The 26,306-nt window shown below is 39.7% G+C and overlaps 3 protein-coding genes across 10 annotated transcripts; 1 reads left to right on the top strand and 2 right to left on the bottom strand.

Annotated features, from left to right (window-relative positions):
- Positions 1 to 589: 589 nt before the first annotated feature.
- On the top strand, positions 590 to 3,520 carry LOC148193236 (putative GTP diphosphokinase RSH3, chloroplastic). Of its 4 annotated transcripts, XR_015782223.1 has the most exons (6): positions 590 to 670; positions 746 to 881; positions 1,594 to 1,715; positions 2,223 to 2,279; positions 2,714 to 2,808; positions 3,118 to 3,520. XR_015782223.1 is itself a non-coding variant. In XM_088098972.1 (5 exons), exons 1-4 carry the CDS (start codon positions 636 to 638, stop codon positions 2,245 to 2,247), a joined length of 318 nt encoding a protein of 105 aa, XP_087955098.1. In that variant the 5' UTR covers positions 590 to 635; the 3' UTR covers positions 2,248 to 2,279; positions 3,118 to 3,520. The 4 variants fall into 4 exon arrangements, 1 of the variants encoding a protein (XP_087955098.1); XM_088098972.1 differs by lacking the exon at positions 2,714 to 2,808; XR_015782221.1 differs by having other exon boundaries at positions 591 to 670; positions 1,594 to 2,279.
- Positions 3,521 to 8,492: 4,972 nt separating this feature from the next.
- On the bottom strand, positions 8,493 to 21,315 carry LOC148193235 (uncharacterized). 2 transcript variants are annotated; one of them, XM_088098971.1, is made up of 5 exons: positions 21,127 to 21,315; positions 20,835 to 20,984; positions 11,828 to 11,926; positions 11,536 to 11,685; positions 8,493 to 8,677 (listed from the first exon to the last, which is right to left on the bottom strand). In XM_088098971.1, the coding sequence occupies exons 3-5, from the start codon at positions 11,832 to 11,834 to the stop codon at positions 8,508 to 8,510; spliced, it is 327 nt and encodes a 108-aa protein (XP_087955097.1). In that variant the 5' UTR covers positions 11,835 to 11,926; positions 20,835 to 20,984; positions 21,127 to 21,315; the 3' UTR covers positions 8,493 to 8,507. The 2 variants fall into 2 exon arrangements, with proteins under 2 accessions (XP_087955097.1, XP_087955096.1); XM_088098970.1 differs by lacking the exons at positions 20,835 to 20,984; positions 21,127 to 21,315 and adding an exon at positions 18,678 to 18,819.
- A 141-nt stretch (positions 21,316 to 21,456) lies between these two features.
- LOC148193234 (proteinaceous RNase P 2-like) lies at positions 21,457 to 26,306 on the bottom strand. 4 transcript variants are annotated; one of them, XR_015782219.1, is made up of 7 exons: positions 25,146 to 26,302; positions 24,741 to 24,842; positions 24,426 to 24,601; positions 23,823 to 23,943; positions 23,269 to 23,337; positions 21,946 to 22,454; positions 21,731 to 21,865 (listed from the first exon to the last, which is right to left on the bottom strand). XR_015782219.1 is itself a non-coding variant. In XM_088098969.1 (6 exons), exons 1-6 carry the CDS (start codon positions 26,052 to 26,054, stop codon positions 21,662 to 21,664), a joined length of 1,554 nt encoding a protein of 517 aa, XP_087955095.1. In that variant the 5' UTR covers positions 26,055 to 26,306; the 3' UTR covers positions 21,457 to 21,661. The 4 variants fall into 4 exon arrangements, 2 of the variants coding, with proteins under 2 accessions (XP_087955095.1, XP_087955094.1); XR_015782220.1 differs by having other exon boundaries at positions 21,946 to 22,365; positions 25,146 to 26,292; XM_088098969.1 differs by lacking the exon at positions 21,946 to 22,454 and having other exon boundaries at positions 21,457 to 21,865; positions 25,173 to 26,306.

Raw genomic sequence — 26,306 nt, 5'->3', positions numbered from 1 at the left:
TAAGTGAATTTAAACACAACTCAATTTCATAAAATCGAGTTGTACGTCACTTATATATTATAATATAATTTTATTTTTAGTCAATGTAAAATCTACAATACAATACTCTATTACACTAGGAGCCTAATAACGGTAGCATAATTGTCTCAAAAACCTTGACTGCTATAGAATCTGAAATGACTTTGATACTATTTTAGTAAGTAGGTTTATGTCTAACTCAATTTCATAAAATCTTGTAAGAAAGATTGACATGTTTATATATTATAATCTTGCCTTATTCCTACTCAACATGGCATCTCCACATTACTAATGTATGGGAATCATATTATTAATTTGAAATTACAATTATATATTTATTATGTTTTTAGATTTTTTATTATACTTGTACATATGTAGTCCACATTTATCATATCCTATATATGTTTTTAAGTGTCATATCATAACTGAAATGCTTGAGGGGGAGCATCAAGGCATGTCACTAAATAGTGCTGAAATATGCAATTCATACCTCTTTGCATGCCACATAAAGTTTCTGTTGCCGCTTCTGTCACCACATGATAGGGTTGGGGTCTATTCATAAGGTTTCTTATTACCTAAATTTGTACATGCAGGTACAGTGACGCTGGATGGAGTAGATGTTACTGGTTTCCCAATATTTAACGATGCAAAGGTTTACTATCTGCATTGGGGTTGTATTGACTTATATGTTATCTCGTTACATCATTAAAACACCTTATGTGTGAAGGCAGGTACAGAAGGCTATAGCATTTGCAAGAAAAGCACACCGTGGACAAATGCGGAAGACTGGAGACCCTTATTTAACACATTGTATCCACACAGGAAGAATTTTGGCTGCATTGGTTCCATCAAGTGGTAAACGAGTATGAACTCCAATGAACAGCTAGTACTAGTGACTAGATTTGTTATGGTATTTATTTTACTTTCTGGAAAACAAAGAATGGATTGGCTGACTTCCTTTCCTCCTCAATGCCCCTTCATCATCAACGTATACGGAGAACCCATACCATTATGGAACAACTAAATTGGCACATCCAACTGTAATTTGATAAATTTGATCATGATGCCATCATCATTTAACCAAGCATATAATGACATTCTCATTAATTAGAACATATATGTTTTTTAATACACCATAAATTTCAATGAACATGCTGTGGATGGTCTTCTTTTATGATGTTACAACAATTCTGAAGAAACATATTAGTGGAACACTAAAGTTGACGAAGTATTATTAATTACAATGATACATATCAATATCATTTATCTTATTTATCCATAATTTTTAGTATTGATATTTAAACTATGGATAATGAATGATATAATTTTTTCTGGGGCTGCACATCTCAATTTCTTGATTGTTTGAAAAGCTATTTGAAAATATTGATTTTCTTTTTATCAGATTTAGCCTATGATATCACTGAGACAGCTAAACTGAATCTTTACTACTTTTGAACTGCATTAAGATTTATGTTACTGTTATCGTTTGCATTTTTTCAGCTTAATGCAGTGCAGGTTGAAAACATGTTTCTATTCAATTGTTCCTTTGTTTGAGATAGTAATACTCTATTTCAGGCTGTTGACACTGTCGTGGCTGGGATTTTACATGATGTGGTTGACGACACTAGCCAAAGTCTGCAGGACATTCAGGCAGAGTTTGGGGATGATGTGGTCAAGTTGGTAGCTAGTGTTTCAAGGTTAAGCTATATTAATCAGATACCATAAAGAATGTCTTTTTTAATTGTTTTGTATCTTGAAGAAGGTGGAAGGCACATAATAGTTATCTTGCTAGATTTTAGAATTCAATTTACACAACTTGATTGAAATATAGATATAGAAGTCTTCTTATGCGTTCATCTGACAAACTGATTCTAAAGCTTTTGGCTCGTATTGGTCTTGGACATGGTATTAATGTCTCTATCAGCTGCTCCATTTTTCGTAATAGAAACAAATTTCATTGCAAGTTACTATGAAACTGTAAACCATTTTCAATGCACCTAATATCTCAAGTTTTTAGAAATCTTAATCTCTAACACCTATCTCATAACTAATGCAGATGTATGGTCTAATACCGAAAGAGTTTAGTGGCATATTCTTCTATTTCATTGTATTTGTGGATTAGAAGCTCAATTCTCCTAACAAATCTGGAGACTGTTTCTGTTTTCCTTTATTACCATAAGGAATAACTGCATTATCTTTTGCAGCTATTACGCAGACATAGGAGGGTAAGTGTAAACCAGGGTGTGCTTGGCCAAGAAGAGGTACATAATCTGCCTTTGACGTGTGCATCAATTAGCCCGAGACTTTCAAGTTTACTTTGGTATCATGTTAATCATCAATATCAAAATATGCTGAAAACAATGGATGCCTGAGATGGTTTTTAAACAATACAAGGATTAATTGTGAAGAGAAAAATGTATCATATCATCATCTTTCTTTGTAATATATATTTAATACTTATTCCTATAGAAGCTTGAGGTTGGCCAATTTTGTGCATAATCCGTTTCACTTTACAAAACTAAGCTTCCAAAATACAGGCCAATAAAACAATCTTTTGTATCTATCAATGTAATGCATTTGGTAGTTGGTCTAGACAATACTGAAACTATATGCATTCTGAAATTTGTAAAACGTGGTAGTGGGTGGTGGAATTAGCAGCATACTTTTCTGATATGTTACATTCAAAATCTGTTAGGCAAGTAATTTACGAGTAATGCTTTTGGGAATGGTTGATGATCCACGTGTTGTGCTCATCAAGCTTGCAGATCGCCTTCACAACATGAGAACAATGTACTTACTCTGGGCATCTTAACTTCTTTTCTTTTATACTCAATTATTGTTGGTCTTTTTTATTTTCCCTTTTCTGGCCCTTTATTTCAGATCTATTATTATTTGAAGATGAAATAAAATTTATTTTAGTACTATAGCCTTCTCAATTCTTCATGGTTTTTAGTAGTGAGTTTTTACTTCCCTGCGATAGTAGTTGTCTTCAACCAGCATACTTAAGCCACATGGGGCCTTTTGACTTTTTTTGCTAAAAGGATTATAAGTTATGTTTCATAGGTCATTTTTATTGTGTGACACTATCTCTCTTTTCAGTCATGCTCTACCATTGCAAAAAGCTCAAGCTGTTGCTGAGGAGACCTTAATCATTTGGTGTTCACTTGCTTCAAGATTGGGACTGTGGGCCTTGAAAGCTGAACTGGAAGATTTATGCTTTGCTGTTCTACAGGTCTTCTATTAGTAAATATGTTTCTTTTGCTTTGAGAGTGCTCAATTATATTAATGTAATGTTGTAGTCACACACACACATGAGTGAGGAACAGCAAATTTGTGTTAGAGCTCATTCTCCTGTGTTGACTAAATGCTCGATAAAACATAAGGAACGGATACTTTTCGGAAACATTATGTCCTCAGGTAGTGCAGAAAAATATTAAAATCAAATGAATTATACAACTAGCATTATATTCCGGAACATAAATAATAGTTACCGTTCTGATGATATCTTGTTATTTCTCTGTATCCATATTAATCGGTCACATTTTTTAATTTTTCATCATTTATGTCATTCTTTATCGTATTTCTAGTGTTAAAGATAAATATGATATTTAGTCTCTGATGTTTCGAATGCCACGTGATGGATAAAATAATTGTTTTCAAAATTTTGATCATAATCTAGAATTTACTTTGCATTGTGAGGAAACTGATTTAGTGAAGTTGTTGCACATGATTACATGAGAATGTAAAACTTTTTTATATTGAAGATGTAGAAAAAACAATATATTTATGTAATGTTGATTTCTTTCATTACTGATTTTCTTAGAACTACAGTGGGTTTGCAAACGCAGACTGCTGTACTGAAGAATTTTATATTATTATTTGCATCATTCGCAGCAAGATCAATTTGGGAGACTACTCCCAACTTTCATCCAAGTTATCAATTTTACTGAGCAAGAAGAATCTGAATATTGGGCTGTTGTGGCGGCCGTGTTTGAGGGCAGACAAGTTAACTGGATAACATCTCACTCAAAATTTGACTTGGTTGCATCAGCTTCTGCTGAAGCCGGCATCAATAACAAGGTATTTGGCAACCATCTTACCTCTCTTACACAGATTGTGCAAATGGAGATTTCTTTTGTTTGCTTTCCTTTGTTTTCATTGCGAATCAAATTATATAAATGCAATTATTTTCTTGAAAAGTTGATATTTTATTTTCACCTTGTTATTCATTCCAGTAGATTTGTGAATGTAGATGAATGTTTCGGTGATTGTGTATGTAATTCATCCTTTAGGTGAAGCTTTTGAGAACAATGCTTTCCTGGGAAGAGCAATTGCGCTCTGAAGTAAGTGTCAAGCAAACAAAATACGACTCAAAGTTTTATGATCTTCACGGTTCTCTTGGGGAAGTGGTAATTATTTGTTGGCCTCATGGTGAAATTTTGAGGTTAAAAGCTGGAAGCACTGCTACTGATGCTGCTCAAAGAGTTGGTTTGGAAGGAAAGCTGGTTTTGATTAATGGACAGTTAGTACTGCCCAACACAATAAAGAGATTGCGCCACCTTGCGATAAGTCCGATATACCCCTGAGTGTCCTCCTGTTTGCGTGGTATGAAACTCGGCTATCAACTTGGGTACCCAGGCCGATCGGCCAGACAGCACAAGCCTCCCCTTATAGTGTAACCTCTCGTGTTCCAGAGTGAACGAGGGATGTGAGTTGGGATCTTTTCTCAAATCTTCTATCGCCTTCTTTAATTCTTCATCTACCTCAACTTCTTCCAGAATCTCCCTGAAGTCTTGCCAGTAAGGTCGGGCCACAACCCTCAATTCCTTTTCTTCCTGCGGATCATCCTCTTCCTTCCGTGATAGGGCGTCTGCTACATTGTTGGTGACACCTGATTTGTACACAATTTCAAAGTCATAACCCAGGAGCTTCGCAATCCAATTCTGCTGATTCTGAGTGGTGATACGCTGCTCCAAAAGGTACTTCAGGCTCCTTTGATCGGTGTGAACCACAAACCGTTGTCCCAAGAGGTAGGGCCTCCAGTGTTGTATGGCTAAAACCAATGCCATTAATTCCTTCTCATATATCGATTTACTCAGTGACCCCTCGGATAACGCTTTACTAAAGAAAGCTATGGGTTTCTTTCCTTGCATGAGTACCGCTCCTATCCCTCTTCCCGATGCATCACACTTAATGTGGAAAGGCTAGTCAAAATCAGGTAGAACCAGCACCGGTGCAGTAGTGATGGCCTTCTTTAACCTTGACATAGCTTCCTCGGCTTGCTCCGTCCATGCAAACTCCCCCTTTTTAAGAAGGTCGGTCAAGGGTTTGGCAATCTTCCCATAATCCTTCACAAACCTCCTATAGTATCCTGTCAACCCCAGAAATCCCCTCAAGGCCTTCACCGTCTTAGGTTTTTCCCAGTCTATCACGGCCCTTACTTTGTCTTCGTCCATTTCTACACCCCTCGCGGATATCCGATGACCCAAATATCCTATTTAAGTTTTGCCGAACTCACATTTCTTTCGGTTGGCCACCCACCTATTGGTCACGAGTTCCCTTAGCACCGTCCCCACATGCTCTAAGTGCTCCTCCCAGGATCGGCTATACACCAAATATCATCAAAGAACACCAGTACGAATTTCCGCAAGTAAGGCTGCAGCAGGCTGTTCATTGCACTCTGGAATGTGGCTGGTGCATTGGTGAGGCCGAACGGCATAACCATGAATTCGTAGTGACCCTGGTGCGTCCGGAAGGCCGTTTTCTCTATGTCTCCATCTCCCATTCGGATCTGGTGGTAGCCTGACTTCAAATCCACCTTCGAGAAATATTTGGCCCCTCTCAGTTCGTCTAACAATTCCTCTATCAGTGGGATAGGGAATTTATCGGGTACCGTGGCTCGGTTAAGGGCCCTATAATCCACACAAAATCTCCAGCTGCCATCCTTCTTCTTCACTAATATTACCGGACTCGAATATGGACTGTTACTCGACCTTATGACGCCCGTTTTTAGCATTTCGGCCACCTGTTTCTCAATCTCCCCCTTCATCACATGGGGGTAACGGTACGGCCTTACATTCACGGGATCCGTACCCTCTTTTAATGGAATTTGATGAACCATGCCCCTATCTGGCGGGAGTCCGCTCGGTTCGTGAAATACGCTCGCGTGCTGATCCAAAATTCGAGTCATGTCATGCGTCTGCTTCTTTGTCATCTCCGGACCGAACGGTCCTTCTCTCTGACCGTACGGTTTTCTTTCCTCGTCCTTTTCTGTCTCCCCAAGCTCCCACACTAGCAACCAGACATCTACTTCTTTCATTTTGAACAATGCTTCGAGTTCCACCACTCTCCGAGTTAAAGTAGGATCTCCTTTAATGGTCACGTTCCTCCCTGCTTGACCGAACACCATGGTTAGCGTGCCCCAGTTTAATGTTACTTCTCCCAGCTTAGCCAGCCATTCTACCCCCAGTATCACGTCAACTCCGCCCAGTTCAAATAGGTGGAACCGTTCGGTGATCACCGCTTCTCCCATGCGAATCATTACTTCTTCACAACAACCCCTCGTCTCCTTTCTCTGACCATCTCCCAAACTCACCCTATAGGGTGGTGTATCTACTAGGGGTAGTGCCAGTTCCTCTACCAATTCTTTCCTTATGAAGTTGTGGCTGGCGCCACTGTCAATCAAAATCAGTACCTGTTTCGTTCCTATCTGTCCATGCAATTTCATCGTTCTGGGCTGGGTGAGCCCTCCTGCCGAGAATGCCGATAGCTCCATTTGGTCGAGTTCGGTCTCAGCTTCTTCTTCCCCGCTTGATTCCTCTTCTTCGGCCAGTATCAGCATCCCAAGACTCCTTTCCGGACAACGATGGCCTGGACCGAACGGTCCCCCACACCTGAAACACCTCCCTTCTTCCCTTCGTTTGACATATTCAGCGTACGGTAAATCCCGCACGTTCCTTTCTTGGTTGTTTGAGAACGTTCGTTCTCCTTCTCGCCTCGGGATCCCTTCCTTTCCTCCTGTCTGCCCCCTCTCTGCGATTCCCGTTCGATTCTGATTATGCCGACTGGCGTTCGTCCTCATTACTGAACCGCTCGGTTTTCCCCACGTCTGGCTCTTGCTTATGATTCCTCCTCAAGCCTTTACGCCCCCTTGGAACTCTTCCACGTCCTTTGGTAGTCTCATTACGTCCATCAATTCCCTCGGGTCAAGCAATCGGAGTTGATTACGGATCCCCTCCTGCAATCCTGCCATGAAGTATCCCATCAGCTGTGCGTCAGGTATTTTTTCTGCTTGGCCGACCAACACTTCGAATTCTTGGATGTATTCTTCCACGGTCCCTGATTGTTTACAGGCCGCCAGTCTCTCGAAGATCGTTCCCCGGCTTCTGCCTCCGAAACGGTTCACCAACGACTCCTTTAATCCGGCCCACGAGCTGTTCATGGCCTTCTCCCTCCAAAACTTGAACCAGTGTCCCGCGATTCCCTCCATGCTGATGTAGGCTAGGCGCAGCTTTTCTTCCTCCGGCACTCCTTGCAGTTCAAAGAATTTGTCCGCTCTATAGATCCAATTCAAAGGATCGCTGCCTTCGAAGAGGGGTAAGTCTACCCTTCTCCTCCAATACGGTTGCTCCTCTCGGGTACCCCCATCTAGCCCGCTGCCTTCTCTCTCGTCCTCCTCATTCCTTCTCCCGTTGACAGAACCCTGACTTCCATCAGGATTTCCCTCATGTCGTCGACCTCGCTCTCCCATCACCTTCACCAGTTCCTGGACTGCTGCCTCCAGTCCTCCCATGGAGATTTCTATGACCTCCAATCTTCCTTCAATGAGTGGGACAAGTGGCATTTAGGCTAAAGCTACCAGAAACAGCCAGAATTCACTCGGTATTCCACGTTTCACAATTAAAGAAAGCGGTGGGGGATAGAAGGGTAGAAAAGGAGTTGCCTGAGGAGTTACAAGTTGAGGGACCGAACTTCTGGCCCATACATGTACTGGATCAGAGGCAAATACAACAAGCAGGGGAGGTATTACATCAAGTTTGATCGAGTGGCAGCAAGGAGGTAAGGAGGGAGCTACATGGGAAGATGTAGCAACTATTCAGGATCAATATCCTGAGTTCAACCTTGGGGACAAGGTTGCTGAAAAGGGGGGGAGTAATGATAGGAGGTTATTGGTGTATGAGAGAAGAAAGAAACGTTAGTTATCTAACTGTTTTACAGTTAGATAAAGGGCGGGAATGTTATTGTATAAATAGGAGTTTGGTAGTTGGAGAGAGAGCTTTTGGATTCGTTATTGTTTGTCTGAGCAGGATAGTTATTTCCTGTTGGGCTCCCATACTTTGACTCTTCTTGTATTCTTTCTCTGTTCAATAATATTTCGGAGGTTATACAGTATTTTTGGCTGTTCTTGTGTGTTGAGAGGGACATCAATTAGGTTTCTTTATAGGAAACCTAACAAAATACTACACATATTAAAGATCATTCAAAGAAGATTACATATGATTTAGTGGTAAAATGGAAGAGATGGAGTAAGGAGGAAGAAAAATAAATGAATATTCATAAATGATATATGATAACAATGTTCTCACCCTTCGTTCAGCACATTGCTTATATAAAGCAATTTCATCTTGACAAAATGGTTCAATGTCATTGATTTGCAAGCCTGCAAGATATAATAAAGCTCATAAAACGTTCAGATAAAAAAGGCTGCAATAGACAAACATCTAATATTAAAAACAATTATCTCGTTAACATACTGCACTGTTACTGAACCTTGTTGAAGTTTTAGTCCTTTAACTTCTCCAATCTGGGCATACCAAAAAGTGTACCCACTTTTTTTACAAGGTCGGAAAAAAATCAAGTGACTCACGTTCCTACATAACCCTAATCCTAATTACAAAACAACGAAGCAAAATAACTGCTTAATGCATGTCATTGCATCTACTTAGAACTATCAAATGAAAATAAAAACGTAGATCTAAGGGCTATTTTTCTTAAAAGTAAATCTTACGATACAAGTTCAATTTCCAGAATATAATATGTTACTAGAATTAAACTACAAAAAAAACCAAGTATATAAATAAATTACTCTTATTTTCTTTTTGCGCCATTAATTTCCTTATTTTTTATAGGTTTAATCCTTTCGGACATCCCTATTTGTGTAGGGTTGTCTCAAATAGGTCCTCGTATTTATTTTTATCTCAATTAGGTCCCTATTTTTGTAAAATTGAGTCAATTGGAACCTTGCCGTTAATTTCAATAGACGGCGTTAAATTTATTGAGTCGTGGCACGCTGACGAAGCAAATTTTAATGACGTGGATCAAATTCATTTGCACGTGGACCTACAGTACCGTCGAGTACTCTCCTTCTCTCCCCTCCTCCTCTCCCCCTCCCCCTCCCCCCGCCTTCGTCTTTCTCATCGATCTTTCCTCCTCCTCCTCCTCCTCCACCACCACTTCCCCGATCACGCCCTCGTCGCTCTCCTCACCTTCGATTCCATGGGAGACTTGAACATATGCCCGAGACATTTCTTGAACTGATCGGATTCAAAAGATTCGGAGAGAATCATGAATCCACCAGACTGCTCAACAGGTTGTCGAAGCTCGGCGGCCCCAACTTGGTCGAGCGAACAGGCAAAGAGATCAAGAATAACAGACGCATTAGATAGCCTCTTGGAGAGTTGGTTATAGAAAGAGCACGAGTTGGCGTGGTGTCTGACTTGGTTGTTGAAGATGTGATGGTGGGTTCTGATGGGTTGGCGGAGATCAGAATCAACAACGATTCCAGGTCCGATAGTGGCAGGTCCGGAGGTGAAGAGCATGATCCTGGAGCCTGTGGTGACAAGGCAAGACTCTAGAAGTCCGAGGGCGACGGAAATGGCAGTGCCGGTGCACCTTGGAGGGCGAGTGGCGGAGGTGGAGTAGAATGTGGAATGGATGTCTTCTGACAGAGATCTTATTGTTGCCGCTCGTCCTTAACGCTCGGATGATTGAAATCTTATTGTTGCTGCTCGTCCTTAACGCTCGTCTTGGTCCATACTGTAGGACGATCGGTTTGATAGAGATCTTTTACTTACCGATCGTCCTTTACGCTCGGTCATACCGCTCTCGTACCGCTCGACAGGTACGCTCGTCATCGAGCCTGTCGCTCGTACCGCTCGACAGGTACGCTCGTCATCGAGCCTGTCGCTCGACAGGTACGCTCGTCATCTGCTCTGTCGCTCGTACCGCTCGACATCTACTCTTGGACGATCGGTCTTACCGCTCGTTAGATTCAATTGTCTTCTCACTACCGATCGTCTCCTCTCTAGGACGATCGGTCTAGGAAGTCGCTTGGTCTGCGATTCATTTTTAGTAGTTGTTTCTTTTTTTTCTGTATAAATACATTTGCTTTGTTGTATTTTCTGTAATTTTCAATAATACAATTCTTTTCAGTCTTTTCTTTCTGGTTCTCTCTTCCTCGTTTTCTCTGATTACTTACATCTTCAATTGCAGAAGTGATGGAGAATTCAAATTCGAAAAATGGCAACAGAAAATCCTGTTTTGGGGTGTGTCCGTGATGCAGCGGGTGGGGGCGGCCGATGTTGAGGAACTGGCGGATCTGAGGGAGAGATTAAGGAAAATTGAATAAAGTCAGTTGATGATCGAATGAAGTGGATTGAGTGTAAAAGAAAGCGGGGATTGAATCAGAAGAAGTAAGAATAATAAGTGTAGTAGAGTGAAATACCTGATTGGAGGAGAGATGGCGGCTGCCGTGAAAGAGTTGGAGGGAGGAACAGGGGGAAGAGGCGAGATGGTGGAGATAGACCATGGAATCGAAGGTGAGGAGAGTGATGAGGGCGTGATCGGGGAAGTGGTGATGGAGGAGGAGGAGGTCCTTCTTGAGGGAGAGCAGTTGGTCGTCGGGGGAGGAAAGATCGATGAGAAAGACGAAGGCGGGGGGAGGGGGAGGGGGAGAGGAGGAGGGGAGAGAAGGAGAGTACTCGACGGTGCTGTAGGTCCACGTGCAAATGAATTTGATCCACGTCATTAAAATTTGCTTCGTCAGCGTGCCACGACTCAATAAATTTAACGCCGTCTATTGAAATTAACGGCAAGGTTCCAATTGACTCAATTTTACAAAAATAGGGACCTAATTGAGATAAAAAATAAATACGAAGACCTATCTAAGACATTGCTACACAAATAGGGATGTCGAAAAGGATTAAACCTTTTTTATACACATTAATTATTAGGATTTTAGACGTTCTTTCTTCTCTATACAACTGTATTAAAATTAAGACAGGAGAATTCACTACATTTATTCACTTAAAGGAAATGTTTATATATACATACTATACCGCAACAAGAAAAACAGAAAATACAACTACAAACTATATAAAAAACAAACTAACATTCCAAAAATAATACCAAAGATGCCGAATAAATTGTGTACCTTGAATAAATTGTTCCCTAATTTTATGCAAGAAAAGGAATCAAGGGAAAGAACAGTTGCACCTGGTTAATGAAAACGATACTTACAGAGAAATAGATTCCTGAGAAGTCCATCACACAAATCAACACCTTGGAGGACATGGGAGGCTATTTCCGGTGGTACTACAGGCGATGGAGGACCGGTCATTAAATCATCACCAACCAAAATTGTTTCATCCATAGTTGGCTGCGAATCGACTGAAACCCACACAAAAGTTTATTAGCACTATTCATCTTCCAAACATTTGAACCTTTTCATATTTTAAGGTATGTGACCTAAAGCAAAACAATTTAACATGCCAGTAAAGACAACATAGTCAGTATAACAGAGATGACGTACCATCCATGGTTGCTTTCTGGTAATCCTTCCGCAAAGAAAACACAACAATTCTGGTTTTTTCTGTTCTTTTTCTTTTTTATAGCAGCTCACAATATACGACTGCAGAAAAAAAAAAACACGGATTACAATATCATAGTATAGTTGGTATTGCTATTGGTTGGCTAGCGGTGATCGGTGAGCTAAGGCTGTACAAGGGAACGGTTGATGGGTATAAAACTGCAAATGCAGGGTTTACCGTGGCCTTCATGGTTATTGTATTTCAGAAGTGTGTCTATCTTTTTGAATTTAATTCACAACATAAGGGAAGTGAATGAAGGAATAAATGGTGAGTGAAAAAAAGAAACAACCAAGTAATGTGATTAAATTTTTATAAAAATATACCAAATGACTAAACAAGTATTTCACCGTTACGGACAGTTTTTCATCATTTCTACAAACACCTTATGGGCATATAATTTCTACAAATGCTAAATGAAATGATGATGACCCAACATTCTTGTTCAAACAGTCACAATGCACAGAAACAAGGGGAGGCAGCAATTGGCAGTGGCAGTTGTGACTTATGCAGAATAAATGCACAAAAACTGCACCAGAATTAGAAATTTGGCAAAAAAAAATTGGAAACTGTAGTGGTGAAAAAGAACAGCAGTGATTCAAATGCTCAAATGCCACTTCAAACAAGTTTGTATCATCAAATGGAATATGTTGAAACACTTAAACAGCCACAGCAAAATCCATAACAGTTTTGACTGGTGTACTTTCAAATTTAACCAAATTTGATGACTAAAACTGTGATTTGATACAAAGGCTGGAAAATTACCATTTGAACAGTAACAACAAGTTTGAAATGGTCAAGTATTCTTGCACAAACAATCCAACACCACAGAGGCACACAGATTCTCAAAATCACTCTAATAGTTGCCAAAATATGCAGAAAAATTGGACAAAACTGCACCAGAAATTAAAATGCAACAGAGTCAAAGCTGGATGAATCAACAATCATGCAAGAAAGGTCCTAAACAACTAGATCTAATTGTAGAGTATCAGCTAGAGGAACTTTAAACACCTAAGACACATCAAAGAAGTCAAGCACGGTGCAGAAGCTTGGATAAAACAGTAACAGTGATGTGAAACCAGATTTCAAGCAACTCAACCACTCATTTTTCAATTCTGTGATTATTAGGAGTTGCTATCACTTCAAACACATGTAAAAACAGTAAACAAACTTGTACAAAGCTTGAAAATAAAGAAATCGGGACTGCATCAGCTGATATCAAATTAATCCAGAAATGATGTTTTATGCAGATTTTTCTACTGGAATCAATATTTGCAATGCTAATTGGCTCAAATGATCAAAGCTGGACATGTTGCCATTGCTTTATATGATCAACATAGAGCTAGCAATGCATTGAACACACTTAAACAACAAGAGATAATGCTGGAACAGAAGTAAACCAATTAGACAGTGAAAAACAGCAAACACTTGCACAAAACTGGACAAAACTTGGAATGATGATTAAGCTGGATTCAAACGAAAATTAAAGAAGTTGCACCGATTAAAATGGAAAACAAGCACTAACGAACAGTGAATAGAATCAAACATTCACTCAAACACAGAATCAAACCAGAAAAACAAAATGGAACAGTGACATATATGAACAGCACAAGACGGAAAAAAAAAACAGAGGAATGGATACGAGACACTTAGCTCTTGAAGCGTGACTGAAACGACTGGCTCTTGATGCCAAATGATGGAAGCAGCCTCCACGTTCAAGACTGGAGCGGCTCCTTGGACAGAATGACGCAGCGGAATGAAGAATGGTTTGAAGGAGTTCGGCGCATGCAAGGTGTTTGTCAAAATGCGTGACAGTGTTTGGATGTGTGTGTGAGGTAGAGTTCTAACTCAGATGGCCTTCCAACGGGGAAGGGAGCTAGAGGAAGACAAGCTAAAATAGCTTTAAGCAATGAACTTGAGAGAATGGCTGGATTTCAGCAGCATTTCATTATCAAACTCAAGTTACATTTACAAGTGATTTGGCTTCTCTTTTATAGATGAAGAGAAACTTGCCTAGCAAGCTACTGGACATATTAGCAATGTACATGAAGCTCTATAAGAAGTGTGCAGGAGAAGCTATACAGCTGGCCACATGTTCCATACGGTAAACATTGAAAACATGCTTTAAAAGAAAGTGGAAACGCTGGTTTGCTTGGTTGGCCGAATGTTGTATATCAGCTTTGCTTTTCCAATCCAAAAAGCACTTCCTTTCTTCCTTTCTTTACCTCCTTTGCTTCCCTTAGTTCACCAAGCTTCTTTGGTTGATTGGCTATGGTTTTCCACTCTTATTAGTGACTTACAAAACAAGGTAAATGTATTTAGTTAAAGAGAACATTCTAAGACTTAGAAAGAAAATATTAAGTCCTTTATTCAACTTCCCTTTCTTGGTCTTAGAGTAAAGTTGATACTTCTTTAGATGGAAAGTCCCTAAAGGGGTTGCCATCACACTGTGTCTGAATCAAAATCTTGGTTCTGTAAATTGTTCTAGTTTGAAAGAATTAAGTGACCGTTGAGGGTAGAAAACGTTAGTTGGACGAGCTCCAAATCTTGCGTTTAGGACAATTTGCTGACAAAATCCAGGTAAGGGAAGCTTATTTGATTTAATTCGTATGTTGTGTTTTGTATGAACGATCGCTGTTTGATTTGAATGAATATGGTGTATGCTGGTTGATCTGTATAATGATGTTTGATTTGTATAAATGTGAAAATGAGTTATTAATTCGAAGTATGAATTATTAATGTGGATGCTATAAAGTCTAAAAATTGATATTTGATGTGAAGAATAAAAGTATGAACTGGTATGTTGAAAAACTTAAGTTAAAAATAGTTGCAAAATTTGAATATGAACTTCTGACTATGATTATGTACGTTCGTCATCGAACGGTCCTCTACCGTTCGGTTTTCTAGTAAACTGGTTAAAATGGAATTCTTTCATTTGGAAAGGATTCCAGCAGAGGACGAACGCCCTCTTATATTAGTCTTACGTTCGAGCGTTCGGCCAAACGTAGATATCCTGAGTGTTGTGTGAGAAATTGAGAAGCTTAAAAGTATACATTCGGACACTTAGTCATTCTGTTATGGTTTAATCATTCACTAAGTCCCTATTTTCGCATGGAATCTCAATTTCGTCCCTTTCTTTCTGAAAATATCAATTGGGTCCCAATTTTATGAAAATTGCAACAAATCGATCCTTTCCGTTAAATAGTGTCAAACGGCGTTAAAAAAATTTATGAGTGGATGCTGAGATGACGAACGAACGCTCGTCCACCAGCGAACGAACGCTCGTTCACCAGCGAACGAACGCTCGTCCACCAGCGAACGAACGCTCGTCGACCACCGAACGAACGGTCGTCCAGTGTGGAACGAACGGTCGTCCAGCAGTAAGAGGTCCACGAGCGTTCGTTCGCTGGTGGACGAGCGTTCGTTCGCTGGTGGACGAGCGTTCGTTCGCTGGTGAACGAGCGTTCGTTCGTCATCACAGCATCCACTCATCAATTTTTTTAACGCCGTCCAGCCAATTTAACGGAAAGGATCGATTTGTTGCAATTTTCATAAAATTGGGACCCAATTGATATTTTCAGAAAGAAAGGGACGAAATTGAGATTCCATGCGAAAATAGGGACTTAGTGAATGATTAAACCTTCTGTTAAAAACATAACTTTCCCATCTCGCCATATATAAATCCTTTTTTCTATAATTTTGAATCAGCGATGGGTCTCGACCTAAAGCGTACGTTATGAGTGGCGCTCGGTCTTATACCGAACGCTCGTTCTTTCCTTTAATTGACAAACGAGAGAAACAGCGTTCGTCCAAAACTTCAATAAATATCCATTACCGCGTTCGGTCATTGACTGGCGGTTAGTCTCTTTGATTAAATCATACTCTGTATAAGTATTTAAACACCTTGTGGTGTCTCTATTCATTTGGATTCGATCTATAGTTATTGTACTTAAATTATTCTAAGTATCATATGAAATGTTCTAGGATCAGTTCATTTAACTGATTCAAGTTGTCACAACGTCCGTCATTGGAAAGGTATTCGTTTCCTTCTGTTCAGAAACGAGGATTCCTATGTATCGTGTTAACGTTCGTCCTTATCTTGAAAAGGACTGAACGCTCGTCATTTTATGAAAGAGGAACGAAAGATTGAATTGATATTAATGTGGAAAACTGTAATGTGCGAACAGTATAAGAAATGAAATTATGGTTGTGGATTTTGAACGAGCGTTCCAGGGAGGAACGACTCTTGGATGAAAGTTGAGATTTGTAAAGTATGAATGTGGCAATGCTAAGCTGTCGATTCATCCTGATATTCCGTGAGTGCTCGTTCTCAAGTAGAGAGGAGTATGTCATGTGTGGGAATGACAGGAGGTCCTAGTCCATAACTGTAACTTGGACGGAACGGACTAACCTCGGGTGGCAGCTGATGAGAATTACAGCTATTCCACCTGGGTGCACGAACGTCGTAGCTACACAAGATTCATACAGTCCGGACAGTCAGTCTAGCATCAGGGTTTTGATGGAAGTGTCTATTAGAATGTATTTGATTGCTGGTATATGTGATTGTATGTTATTAATTGAATTAAATTATATAAGCTTACCCTGTGTATTTTCCTTGCGTTGTCCTGTATCTGTACGTCCGTCGTTGTCCTTGCAATGATCATCCGTGTGGATGTGAGCAGAAGGAGATGCCTTGTTGGAAGAGGCGTTGGAAGAACAATACTTGGGGGAAGAGAATTTAGTGGAAGTCGAGGTGAAGACCGAAGAATAGGACGCTCGGCCTGTGTTTTCTTATTTTGTTATGTGGACGTTCGTCCGTTTTTGGTTTTTATGTTTCTTTATGATCGTTCGGTGTTGGTTTGTAAACCGTTCGGTCAAGAATGATTAAGTCGAACGTCTTTATTCTTATTTATCTTCTTGTAAGGCCGTTCGGCCAGAACCTGTGCTTTCGTTTTAATTAAGACTGATTTGGTTTATCACTAAATGTGATTAATTCTACTATATGGTGTTTACTGTATTTTTGGGATGTTACAACCACAATCCCCCACATAACCACTTTCATCCATCTCTCCCCGAGATGTCCGAATCATACTCAAATTCATCATTTTACATTCATAATCATATTATCACAGTAATTTATCATATTTCATACATTCTCATATTTTCACATATATCACATCGCAGCATATATTCCAAACATTTGTACACATAATTCAATTCCAGAGAAACTCAACTTAGAACCCAACACTATTTGCAGAACACTATTCATCTGGACGCTCTTGGACGAACACTATTCGCCGAACGCTATTGGACGAACGTTATTTACTAGACACTATAAGGCCGAACACTATATAGATCTAACTCTCAATACTTTTTGAACGAACGTTACGAAGACCGATCGCTACTAATACGAACACTCGCTACTACCTACGGACGCTCGCTACCTGAGAACAAGCAACACCAAGACCGAACGCTCGTAACCACTTATTGACGCTCGCTACCTGAGGACACCTGAGAACAATTATTATCAAGATCAAAAGCAACTTATGGACGCTCGTTACCTGAGAACAAGCAACATCAGAACCGAACACTATCAGATTTAATACTGTTTGGACGATTACTAAGAAATCGAACACTGAGATCAAACAGTCTGGACGAACACTACCAGACCAAACGTAATGAGATCGAATACTGTGTGCACGAACGTGTATAGACTAATTACCACGAGACCGAATACTGTGAGGTAAATACTGTTTGAACGAACGCACAATATACCGAGCACTATCAGAATCCAACGAACACTGTTTGGACGAACGCTCAGTAAGACGAACACTATCAGATTACTGCGAATACTGTTTAGACGAACGCTACAGAGATCAAATATGATATGACCGAATAATCATTGTTTGGACGAACGCTTTACAGATCCAATACGAAGAGACCGAATAAACACTGTTTAGTTGAACGTTGTACAGATCAAATATGATAAGACCGAATAATCACTGTTTGGACGAACGCTTTACAGATCAAATACGTAGAGACCGAACGTATATAGAAAAATACTACAAAACCGAACATGTAAATACTGTTTGGACGAACGCACATACAGTCAATACTATGAGACCAAACGCACATAGCCAAATACAACGAAACCCAATATGTAAGCACTGTTTGGGACGAACGCACATAGACCCAATCGTATGAGACCGAACACTCAAGATTGAAACCTATCAATTTGAGACCGAACGCTAAAATCATAAGCTTAAGTATATCAGATCAATATCGGACGCTCAAGATTAACACTTAATCATACCAAATTAAGACCGAAAGCTACTAACACTAAGACCGACCGTTTAAGATCCAAACCTAAGAACACCAAGTAAAGACCGAACGCTTACCATTACTATTACATCAAAACCGAACGTTTAATATGAAGATCGCTATGAGGTGGAATACTGTTTAGACGAACGCTAGTGCTCGTACATGATAATACAAAACCGAACGTTTAATATATTTCTAACTTTACCTAAGGACGAAAGCGAACGCTCGATACTTTAGAACACCAAAACCGAACGCTCATACTATTTGGCTGACCACTAATTGGTCGAGCGAATGGGACGAACGTCCCATTTTGGCGCACCAAAAATTGAACGTACGCGCGTTCTGCAGAATTCTGCAGAATCGCACCAGATTTTCCAGAAAACCCAGAAACTCCATTTTTCATCCCCTTCTTCCCAGATTTGCATCAAATACAGTATATTTCAACAATCAAACAAAAGATCTAACTCCCCTTACCTCTTGAAGACTTCCTTGAATCTTGAAATGCAGTGTCTTGATCTCCTTCCAAATCCAAAAGCTTTCTACTTCTCCTCTCCCAGATTTGCAGCAAGCCTTTCACTCCTCCAGATGCAGCACCGAACACCCCTCTTGAATCAATCTCCCCCAAGACTTGCAATCCAAGGCCTCCTTGCACTTCAGCAGCTCCCACTTCACCCTCTCACAGATGTTTTTGCAGCAACCTTTCCAATCTGCAGAACCCAGCCCCCTTGAATCCATGGAGTCTTTCCTTTAAGGGAAGAGGAACTGGACACTCCACTACTGGAAGAACCACAACCGTTCCCTTCCACTCCTCAGTGCAGTGTCCACTAACGAAGGAGATGATGGAGGTTCCTGATGATGGCTGGAGCACTTCCAGGTGGAGAGACCCACCACCATCTGCTGCTGCCCACTTCTTTGCTGGACGTGGAGCCCCTCTCCCACCACTACACGAACGTGCAGCCGCCCTCTTCCCCACTTCTTCTTTTAAAATGGACGCACGGTCCTTACATTAGCAGCTCAGAACCAATCTCCGTTTCTTCGCAGATTCCGATCCTTCAAACCTCACCGTTCCAGATTTCGATGTTTGCTTGACCAAATCGCTGTTCCGACGTCTCTCTCTCTCCTGTTCTTACTTCCGATAACGTAATCGCCGCCGCTGCCAAAGCTGCCTCCGTCCATAGCGCCGTTTCTTCAGCCATCACACAGGTTGCGGTCACCGCCGTGGCAATTGCCTCTGGCGCTTGTCTTTCCACTAAGGTCGATTTCCTATGGCCAAAACTGCAGGAGCAACCAGGTTGCGCATCTTCTTATTCTTCTTTTCTGCTGCTGCTTTCCTCTCTTTATTTTATTTTTAAATTCTCCTGCGCAATTGTGTTTGAATATGATAGGTGCTAATATGCTGACATGATTTGTGATGCCAAATTAAAGAGTCGCTTTAGCGCTTATGATTGTTTAATTTCACGAATTTGCGGATTGAAGAACTTTGCTGTAGATAGTATCATATGAAGCACGTGCGCGGATACTTATATTTGCTTCGTGTATTCAATTCTGACTGTACTTCAAACATATCCAAATCTTTAAACAGGTTATGAAAATATAGTATTGCAGATTACATTCGAGACACAGAAACATGTATATGATAGAAATATAGAAGCACTGTTCTCGGATGAACCAAAAACGGAAACTAATCCCCTTCATTGTTGAAGTTTAAGGAATAAGATCAATAGTTCTTTAGAAATTATGAAGTGATTTCTGAGGGCAAAGAGTCACAATTATAAAGTTATTAGTTTTTAGTAAGTGAATTTAAACACAACTCAATTTCATAAAATCGAGTTGTACGTCACTTATATATTATAATATAATTTTATTTTTAGTCAATGTAAAATCTACAATACAATACTCTATTACACTAGGAGCCTAATAACGGTAGCATAATTGTCTCAAAAACCTTGACTGCTATAGAATCTGAAATGACTTTGATACTATTTTAGTAAGTAGGTTTATGTCTAACTCAATTTCATAAAATCTTGTAAGAAAGATTGACATGTTTATATATTATAATCTTGCCTTATTCCTACTCAACATGGCATCTCCACATTACTAATGTATGGGAATCATATTATTCCTACTTTGGTCCACGTCATTAAAATTTGCTTCGTCAGTGTGCCACGACTCAATAAATTTAACGCCGTCTATTGAAATTAGCGGCAAGGTTCCAATTGACTCAATTTTACAAAAATAGGGACCTAATTGAGATAAAAATAAATACGAGGACCTATCTGAGACATTGCTACACAAATAGGGATGTCGAAAAGGATTAAACCTTTTTTATACACATTAATTATTAGGATTTTAGACGTTCTTTCTTCTCTATACAACTGTATTAAAATTAAGACAGGAGAATTCACTACATTTATTCACTTAAAGGAAATGTTTATATATACATACTATACCGCAACAAGAAAAACAGAAAATACAACTACAAACTATATAAAAAACAAACTAACATTCCAAAAATAATACCAAAGATGCCGAATAAATTGTGTACCTTGAATAAATTGTTCCCTAATTTTATGCAAGAAAAGGAATTAAGGGAAAGAACAGTTGCACCTGGTTAATGAAAACGATACTTACAGAGAAATAGATTCCTGAGAAGTCCATCACACAAATCAACACCTTGGAGGACATGGGAGGCTATTTCCGGTGGTACTACAGGCGATGGAGGACCGGTCATTAAATCATCACCAACCAAAATTGTTTCATCCATAGTTGGCTGCGAATCGACTGAAACCCACACAAAAGTTTATTAGCATTATTCATCTTCCAAACATTTGAACCTTTTCATATTTTAAGGTATGTGACCTAAAGCAAAACAATTTAACATGCCAGTAAAGACAACATAGTCAGTATAACAGAGATGACGTACCATCCATGGTTGCTTTCTGGTAATCCTTCCGCAAAGAAAACACAACAATTCTGGTTTTTTCTGTTCTTTTTCTTTTTTATAGCAGCTCACAATATACGACTGCAGAAAAAAAAAACACGGATTACAATATCATAGTATAGTTGGTATTGCTATTGGTTGGCTAGCGGTGATCGGTGAGCTAAGGCTGTACAAGGGAACGGTTGATGGGTATAAAACTGCAAATGCAGGGGTTTACCGCGGCCTTCACGGTTATTGTATTTCAGAAGTGTGTCTATCTTTTTGAATTTAATTCACAACATAAGGGAAGTGAATGGAGGAATAAATGGTGAGTGAAAAAAAGAAACAATCAAGTAATGTGATTAAATTTTTATAAAAATATACCAAATGACTAAACAAGTATTTCACCGTTACGGACAGTTTTTCATCATTTCTACAAACACCTTATGGGCATATAATTTCTACAAATGCTAAATGAAATGATGATGACCCAACAGAGGTCTCCTCCTTCATGATAAATCTTTCCGCGGGCTTGCCGTTAGTTTGACTTGTCTTTTCTTTTACCACTGATAGAAGTGGCATTGTTTTCATCGACTTGGGAATCCAAGCAGCTACTTACACCATTGGAAACAGTAGCGACAGCATCATGACCACTTGGCCGGGTAATGCAGAGCCAACATATCGAAGACTCACTGCTAGTGCCCGGTGCTAGCGGCACATGCCAATAACCTTTTTCCGATTCCTGAAACATTTCAAGAACAGCATTTAGAAACAGTAGTCAAGAAACAAAGTTCTGAATTTGACGAGGCATGGTATACAAACATTTTGGATGCTGAAGTAGTTAGGATTTTTATGTTTGCAAGCTCAGCTTAGATGCCACGTGAATAATCTCAATGCTCTTATACAATGTTTCACTAATAACAATCATCAGATATCCAACTTCAATTTCCAAACATACAACTTCACCGGTTTCTACGCTATTTTTGTAATATGAAACTAATTAAGAGGTAAAAACAAGCAATTGATAATAAAAAAAGGGTAGAAAAATCGTGCTCAGGCATCTTGAAATTCCTATGGGTTTGGAAGGGTGTCACATCCCACACACATTGGCCAATTGGGTAGATAGAAAGAGCATCCAAGGTATCTTTGCGCCGTAGGTTTGTTTACTGCTCCTGCTCAGGCATCTTTATATTCCTTGGTAGATGGAAAGGGTATCCGAAGCATATGTAGTTAAGCCATACCCTAGTAAATAAATCGTGAGTATCTTGCTCAGATGTCAGAGCAAGCACCATTTCACCAAACATTTGCAAGTATATTCCAGTGTTACCCCTCTGCTTATCAACAATAAATACAATGAAAACATACCATGCTTAAGAAATGAACAAACAAAAATGCAAACAAAATATATATTAAGCATTACTATTTGCACAAATGCCGATATTTTGGAGATCAAACTAATTAAGAATAACTTATCTGCATCCACACCAATTGTAGGAGACATACAATTGTCATCACAAAAAGGATCTCACTCTGATCCCTGAAGGACAGAGATCAAAGTTGCTTGCACAACTTCATGAACATTAGAGGTAAAAAAAAGTTTAAAAAGAATATACTGAATCATCACTTTATTAAATGACAATACAAATCTCTTGTTAATAACCAGAATAATTGTCTCAGGACAAATAGTAGGAAGATATACACAAACACCAATGAAAATGATTGAGGTGGCACTGGGAACTAGTTATTGAGTCCCGTTCAGAAGGTATAGAGGAATTAAATTAATTATTTAGGGGAAGTTTGCTAAATGAGAGAGGTGGGTTTTGATTATTCTCTTCTTCATCTAAAGCAGAGGGCATTGCAGTATAGGTGTATTCTCTGCAGGAGCTGTGCTCCAGAAAAGTAAAGCAGCCCCTTTTACACTTATGTTTTTTCTTTCGTCTGTGATTCGTTTATGTTTTGAAGCTTACACTGACAGAACACAATAGAATCCCTTTACCCTCAGTCCTCAATCTTGGGTCCCTAAGTCCTAACTTCCTACCATCTCCCCTCGAATACCAAAAGATCAAAACTACTAAGTTGTCACACAGAACAAAATGCAAGCGCATCCCAGAAGGAACAGTAATAGAGTGGCCACTCCAACATTACCTGGATAACCAATGAATATGATGGAGGCATCTGAAGCTTTAGGTTTCCTTTAATAAAAGTGTAGTGAACCTGTAAAGAAAACAAGATAACTAGTAAAGAAAAAGAAGGGTAAGCCATATAAATCTTGAATAACCTACATATCACATGTTGAACTATACGCAGAAGAACCTTAAAAGCTCGAAACGGAATCAACTACTCCTATGTCAAACATAGGAAAATGTCCTAAAGGGAATAACAAACAATTAAAAATTATGCATCACCTTTTTTTCACAAAAACTACACACCCCTCCCGGAAAAATCCCAATCCCACATAAAACAGGTACAATAAAATTTAATTAACACAAAACATAATATCCAAATGAAAAATCTCCTGAACTAACCTTAGGAGTAATCAATTTCAGAAAAGTGCCCAAACATGACACAGATATAATAAAATTTTAAATTAAATTTATAGGGAAAAAGATCCCATAGAAGACCCATTTTAAATTGTGAATAGGCAACAACTCACTCGTATATTGCTAAAGTAAGTAAAGCCAGAAAAATGAATAACTTACCTGATGTCTTTCTTTCCACTGGTTAAAAAAGTTACTTCCTATGAGTTCAAATATGTGATCTCGCATTTCATCATTTGTCACAAGCAAACACCTAAGTTTTACTGCGGCAAAGAGCCAATACCTGCAACCCAAAAGATTAATATATAAGTAAATGGGTTATTAAACTTAACAGATTGAAACTAAATTTTAAAAATACATATGAATCAGTGCCAAACAGAAAATAAAAATGTTATAACATATTCATGAAAAACACAACAAAGAATTTTGACTAAATTAACTATTAAATATTTGAACCTCCAAAAGTTAAAATCGTTTACATTTTAGTACTTAAAAAGTTTAGCTTTCATTTAGACCTTCTCAGTTATTCAAGTCTACGTCCACTTTGGTTTTACCAAGAGCTTCAGCTGTGTAATGCAGAAACATATCATATACGGGACATCGAATGTGAATTAAGTCCCACACAAGATTATACATATTGCATAGATAACATGATAAATTCAAGTTTTAAATAAAGAGTCAAACAGAACAAGAAACGATATGGTTGTCCAAAGATTAACAGTGAAAAGCAAATGCAATGTTTAGGACATTTATTTGGAAATTTACCAATCATCATTGGACCCATTAGGAGTTGTATACAGTGCACCATTATTCATCCACTCCTCCACCAGTTTCCTGCTGGAAGGATTTTCCATTAGCCCTCTTAGGCGCTTATTGTGCAGCACAACGAGCGGCCATTTATTCCCACTCTGGTTGTAAAGTTCTTTTACAACACAATCAAGCTGCACTATTACAAAATCAACAAAACAAACACAATTAGCTGCAAAAGCAATCAAGCAAAATTATCAGGCAAGAGCAATAAACATACATAACTTGTTCAGACAGTAAAATTAAAGGAACTCTATAACTTAGGAATACAACCTGAGAAATGCTAAATCCACCATCAGCAAAATTTTGTTTGTAGAGCCCAACATTTGCTCCATCCACTATAGCTTCATAAGAGTCATGCTTTTCAAGCCAGGCCTGTAAGGGATCAACCAGAAGTATCAAAACCAAGCTATTATAGCTAGACTAACAATATCAAGAAGAGTAAATAATGGATGCAGCAATATTGCGAAGGGTTTGTATACGAAAGTAATCCAATCAAAAATTGTCATGCATATTAAGTTTGTTGACTTTAACAATAACACCCCTAAAAAGTCATACCTATCAAGATTCCTGATTGATACCTACCTAGCACAGAAACTAAACTCTAACAATAATATATCATCATTCATGTCATTTAAAATTGTGTTGCATTGCAATGAATGGAGATATCAACAACACCTGAAATTCACTAAAATTGGCCTTGACCTCTCGTTCCAAGGCCAAGCCAGCAACAGACCCTGCAAACTTCTCCGTCTCCGAATCATCAATATCAACACAAACCAATTGCTCCCCACAACAACAACAATGTCCATCGGCACCAACACTCGTTCTGTTGACGGCCCAATCCCCTTTACCAATCCATCCCTGACCATGCCACCCTCCCCCATTCCGCAAAACCCCCTCTTTGACCTGCCCCACATCAAATTCCACCTCACCAACCTCAGAGGCCTTGGCACCACAAAACCACTCCTCAACAACCACTGCAGTGGACTCACTAACACACCTCACACAGCTTCTAAGCTTATGCAAATACTCATACACCTTGTCCGCTCTACCACTCCGCGCACTCACCTTCAAAAGCGCGGCGAGTTCCGCCTCCTCCAAACTCACCCCAACGCCATTCATGTGCTCCTCCACCTCGTAGGCCTTATCCGCGTCTAGCATTTCACAGAAACAGAACAACGCAGGATCGTAGGTTCGCAGCCTCGGGGTAGCGTTGTTGTACTTGCCCATGCCCTTCACCAACTCGAAGGCATAATCGGCGTCACCCTTGGCCGCAGCGAGGCGCGCAACGGCAGTGACGGAGGCCTCATTGGGAACGACGCCGAGAGAGGACATGTGGCGGAAGGCGCGGAAACCGTAATCGAGTGCGGTGGTTTTGAGCAAGTCGTCGGCGACGGAGTTGGAGCAGAGGTAGAGGAGGGCATTGAAGTGGTGTTGGTTGAGGCGCGTATTGTTCAAAACGGCGTCGTCATAGAGGGATATGGCGCCTCGCAGGTCCTTAGCCTTGGAACATGAGTTGAGCTCAAATTGGAACTTTGCCTCAGGATTTTGACTGGTTTTCTTCTTCTTCTTTGGATTCTCCATCGAAGCGCAAGACTGAGAAATTGGTCCAAGGATTAACAGTTGCAGGGTTTAGTTTAAAACCCTAGATGGCTGTTTTTTCTTGGGTTCGTTCGTTCCAAAGAGATGGCAGTCTCTTTTCAGCATTTTTTCAGCATCAAGCGTTCCTTCATACGAACGTTCGGTCATCCTTAGCCTCAAGTGTTCAAGCATACGACCGTTCGTCCTTTATGATCAAGCGTTCGTCTCCTTCCTACTGTGCAGCCGTTCGTTTTT

This window comes from Vigna umbellata, chromosome 9 (assembly GCF_029865625.1).
Source record: "Vigna umbellata cultivar VRB3 chromosome 9, Vumbellata_1.0, whole genome shotgun sequence".
In the NCBI taxonomy this organism is placed as follows: Eukaryota; Viridiplantae; Streptophyta; class Magnoliopsida; order Fabales; family Fabaceae; genus Vigna; species Vigna umbellata.
The sequence above is the reverse complement of the archived record's forward strand: the minus strand, read 5'-3'. Positions and strand labels throughout refer to the sequence as shown.

Excerpts from the sequence above, each read along its gene's own strand:
- LOC148193236 (XM_088098972.1), top strand. The coding sequence starts at position 636 with ATGTTACTGGTTTCCCAATATTTAACGATGCAAAG. Across the intron at positions 882-1,593 it reads TTCCATCAAGTGGTAAACGA|GCTGTTGACACTGTCGTGGC; the intron begins GTATGAACTCCA and ends ACTCTATTTCAG. Across the intron at positions 1,716-2,222 it reads TTGGTAGCTAGTGTTTCAAG|CTATTACGCAGACATAGGAG; the intron begins GTTAAGCTATAT and ends TATCTTTTGCAG.
- LOC148193235 (XM_088098971.1), bottom strand. Across the intron at positions 8,678-11,535 it reads TCTCAGGAATCTATTTCTCT|GCTTGCAAATCAATGACATT; the intron begins GTAAGTATCGTT and ends TATATCTTGCAG.
- LOC148193234 (XM_088098968.1), bottom strand. The coding sequence starts at position 26,054 with ATGGAGAATCCAAAGAAGAAGAAGAAAACCAGTCAAAATCCTGAGGCA. Across the intron at positions 24,843-25,145 it reads CCAATTTTAGTGAATTTCAG|GCCTGGCTTGAAAAGCATGA; the intron begins GTGTTGTTGATA and ends GATCCCTTACAG. Across the intron at positions 23,338-23,822 it reads AGTGGAAAGAAAGACATCAG|GTTCACTACACTTTTATTAA; the intron begins GTAAGTTATTCA and ends TTTTCTTTACAG.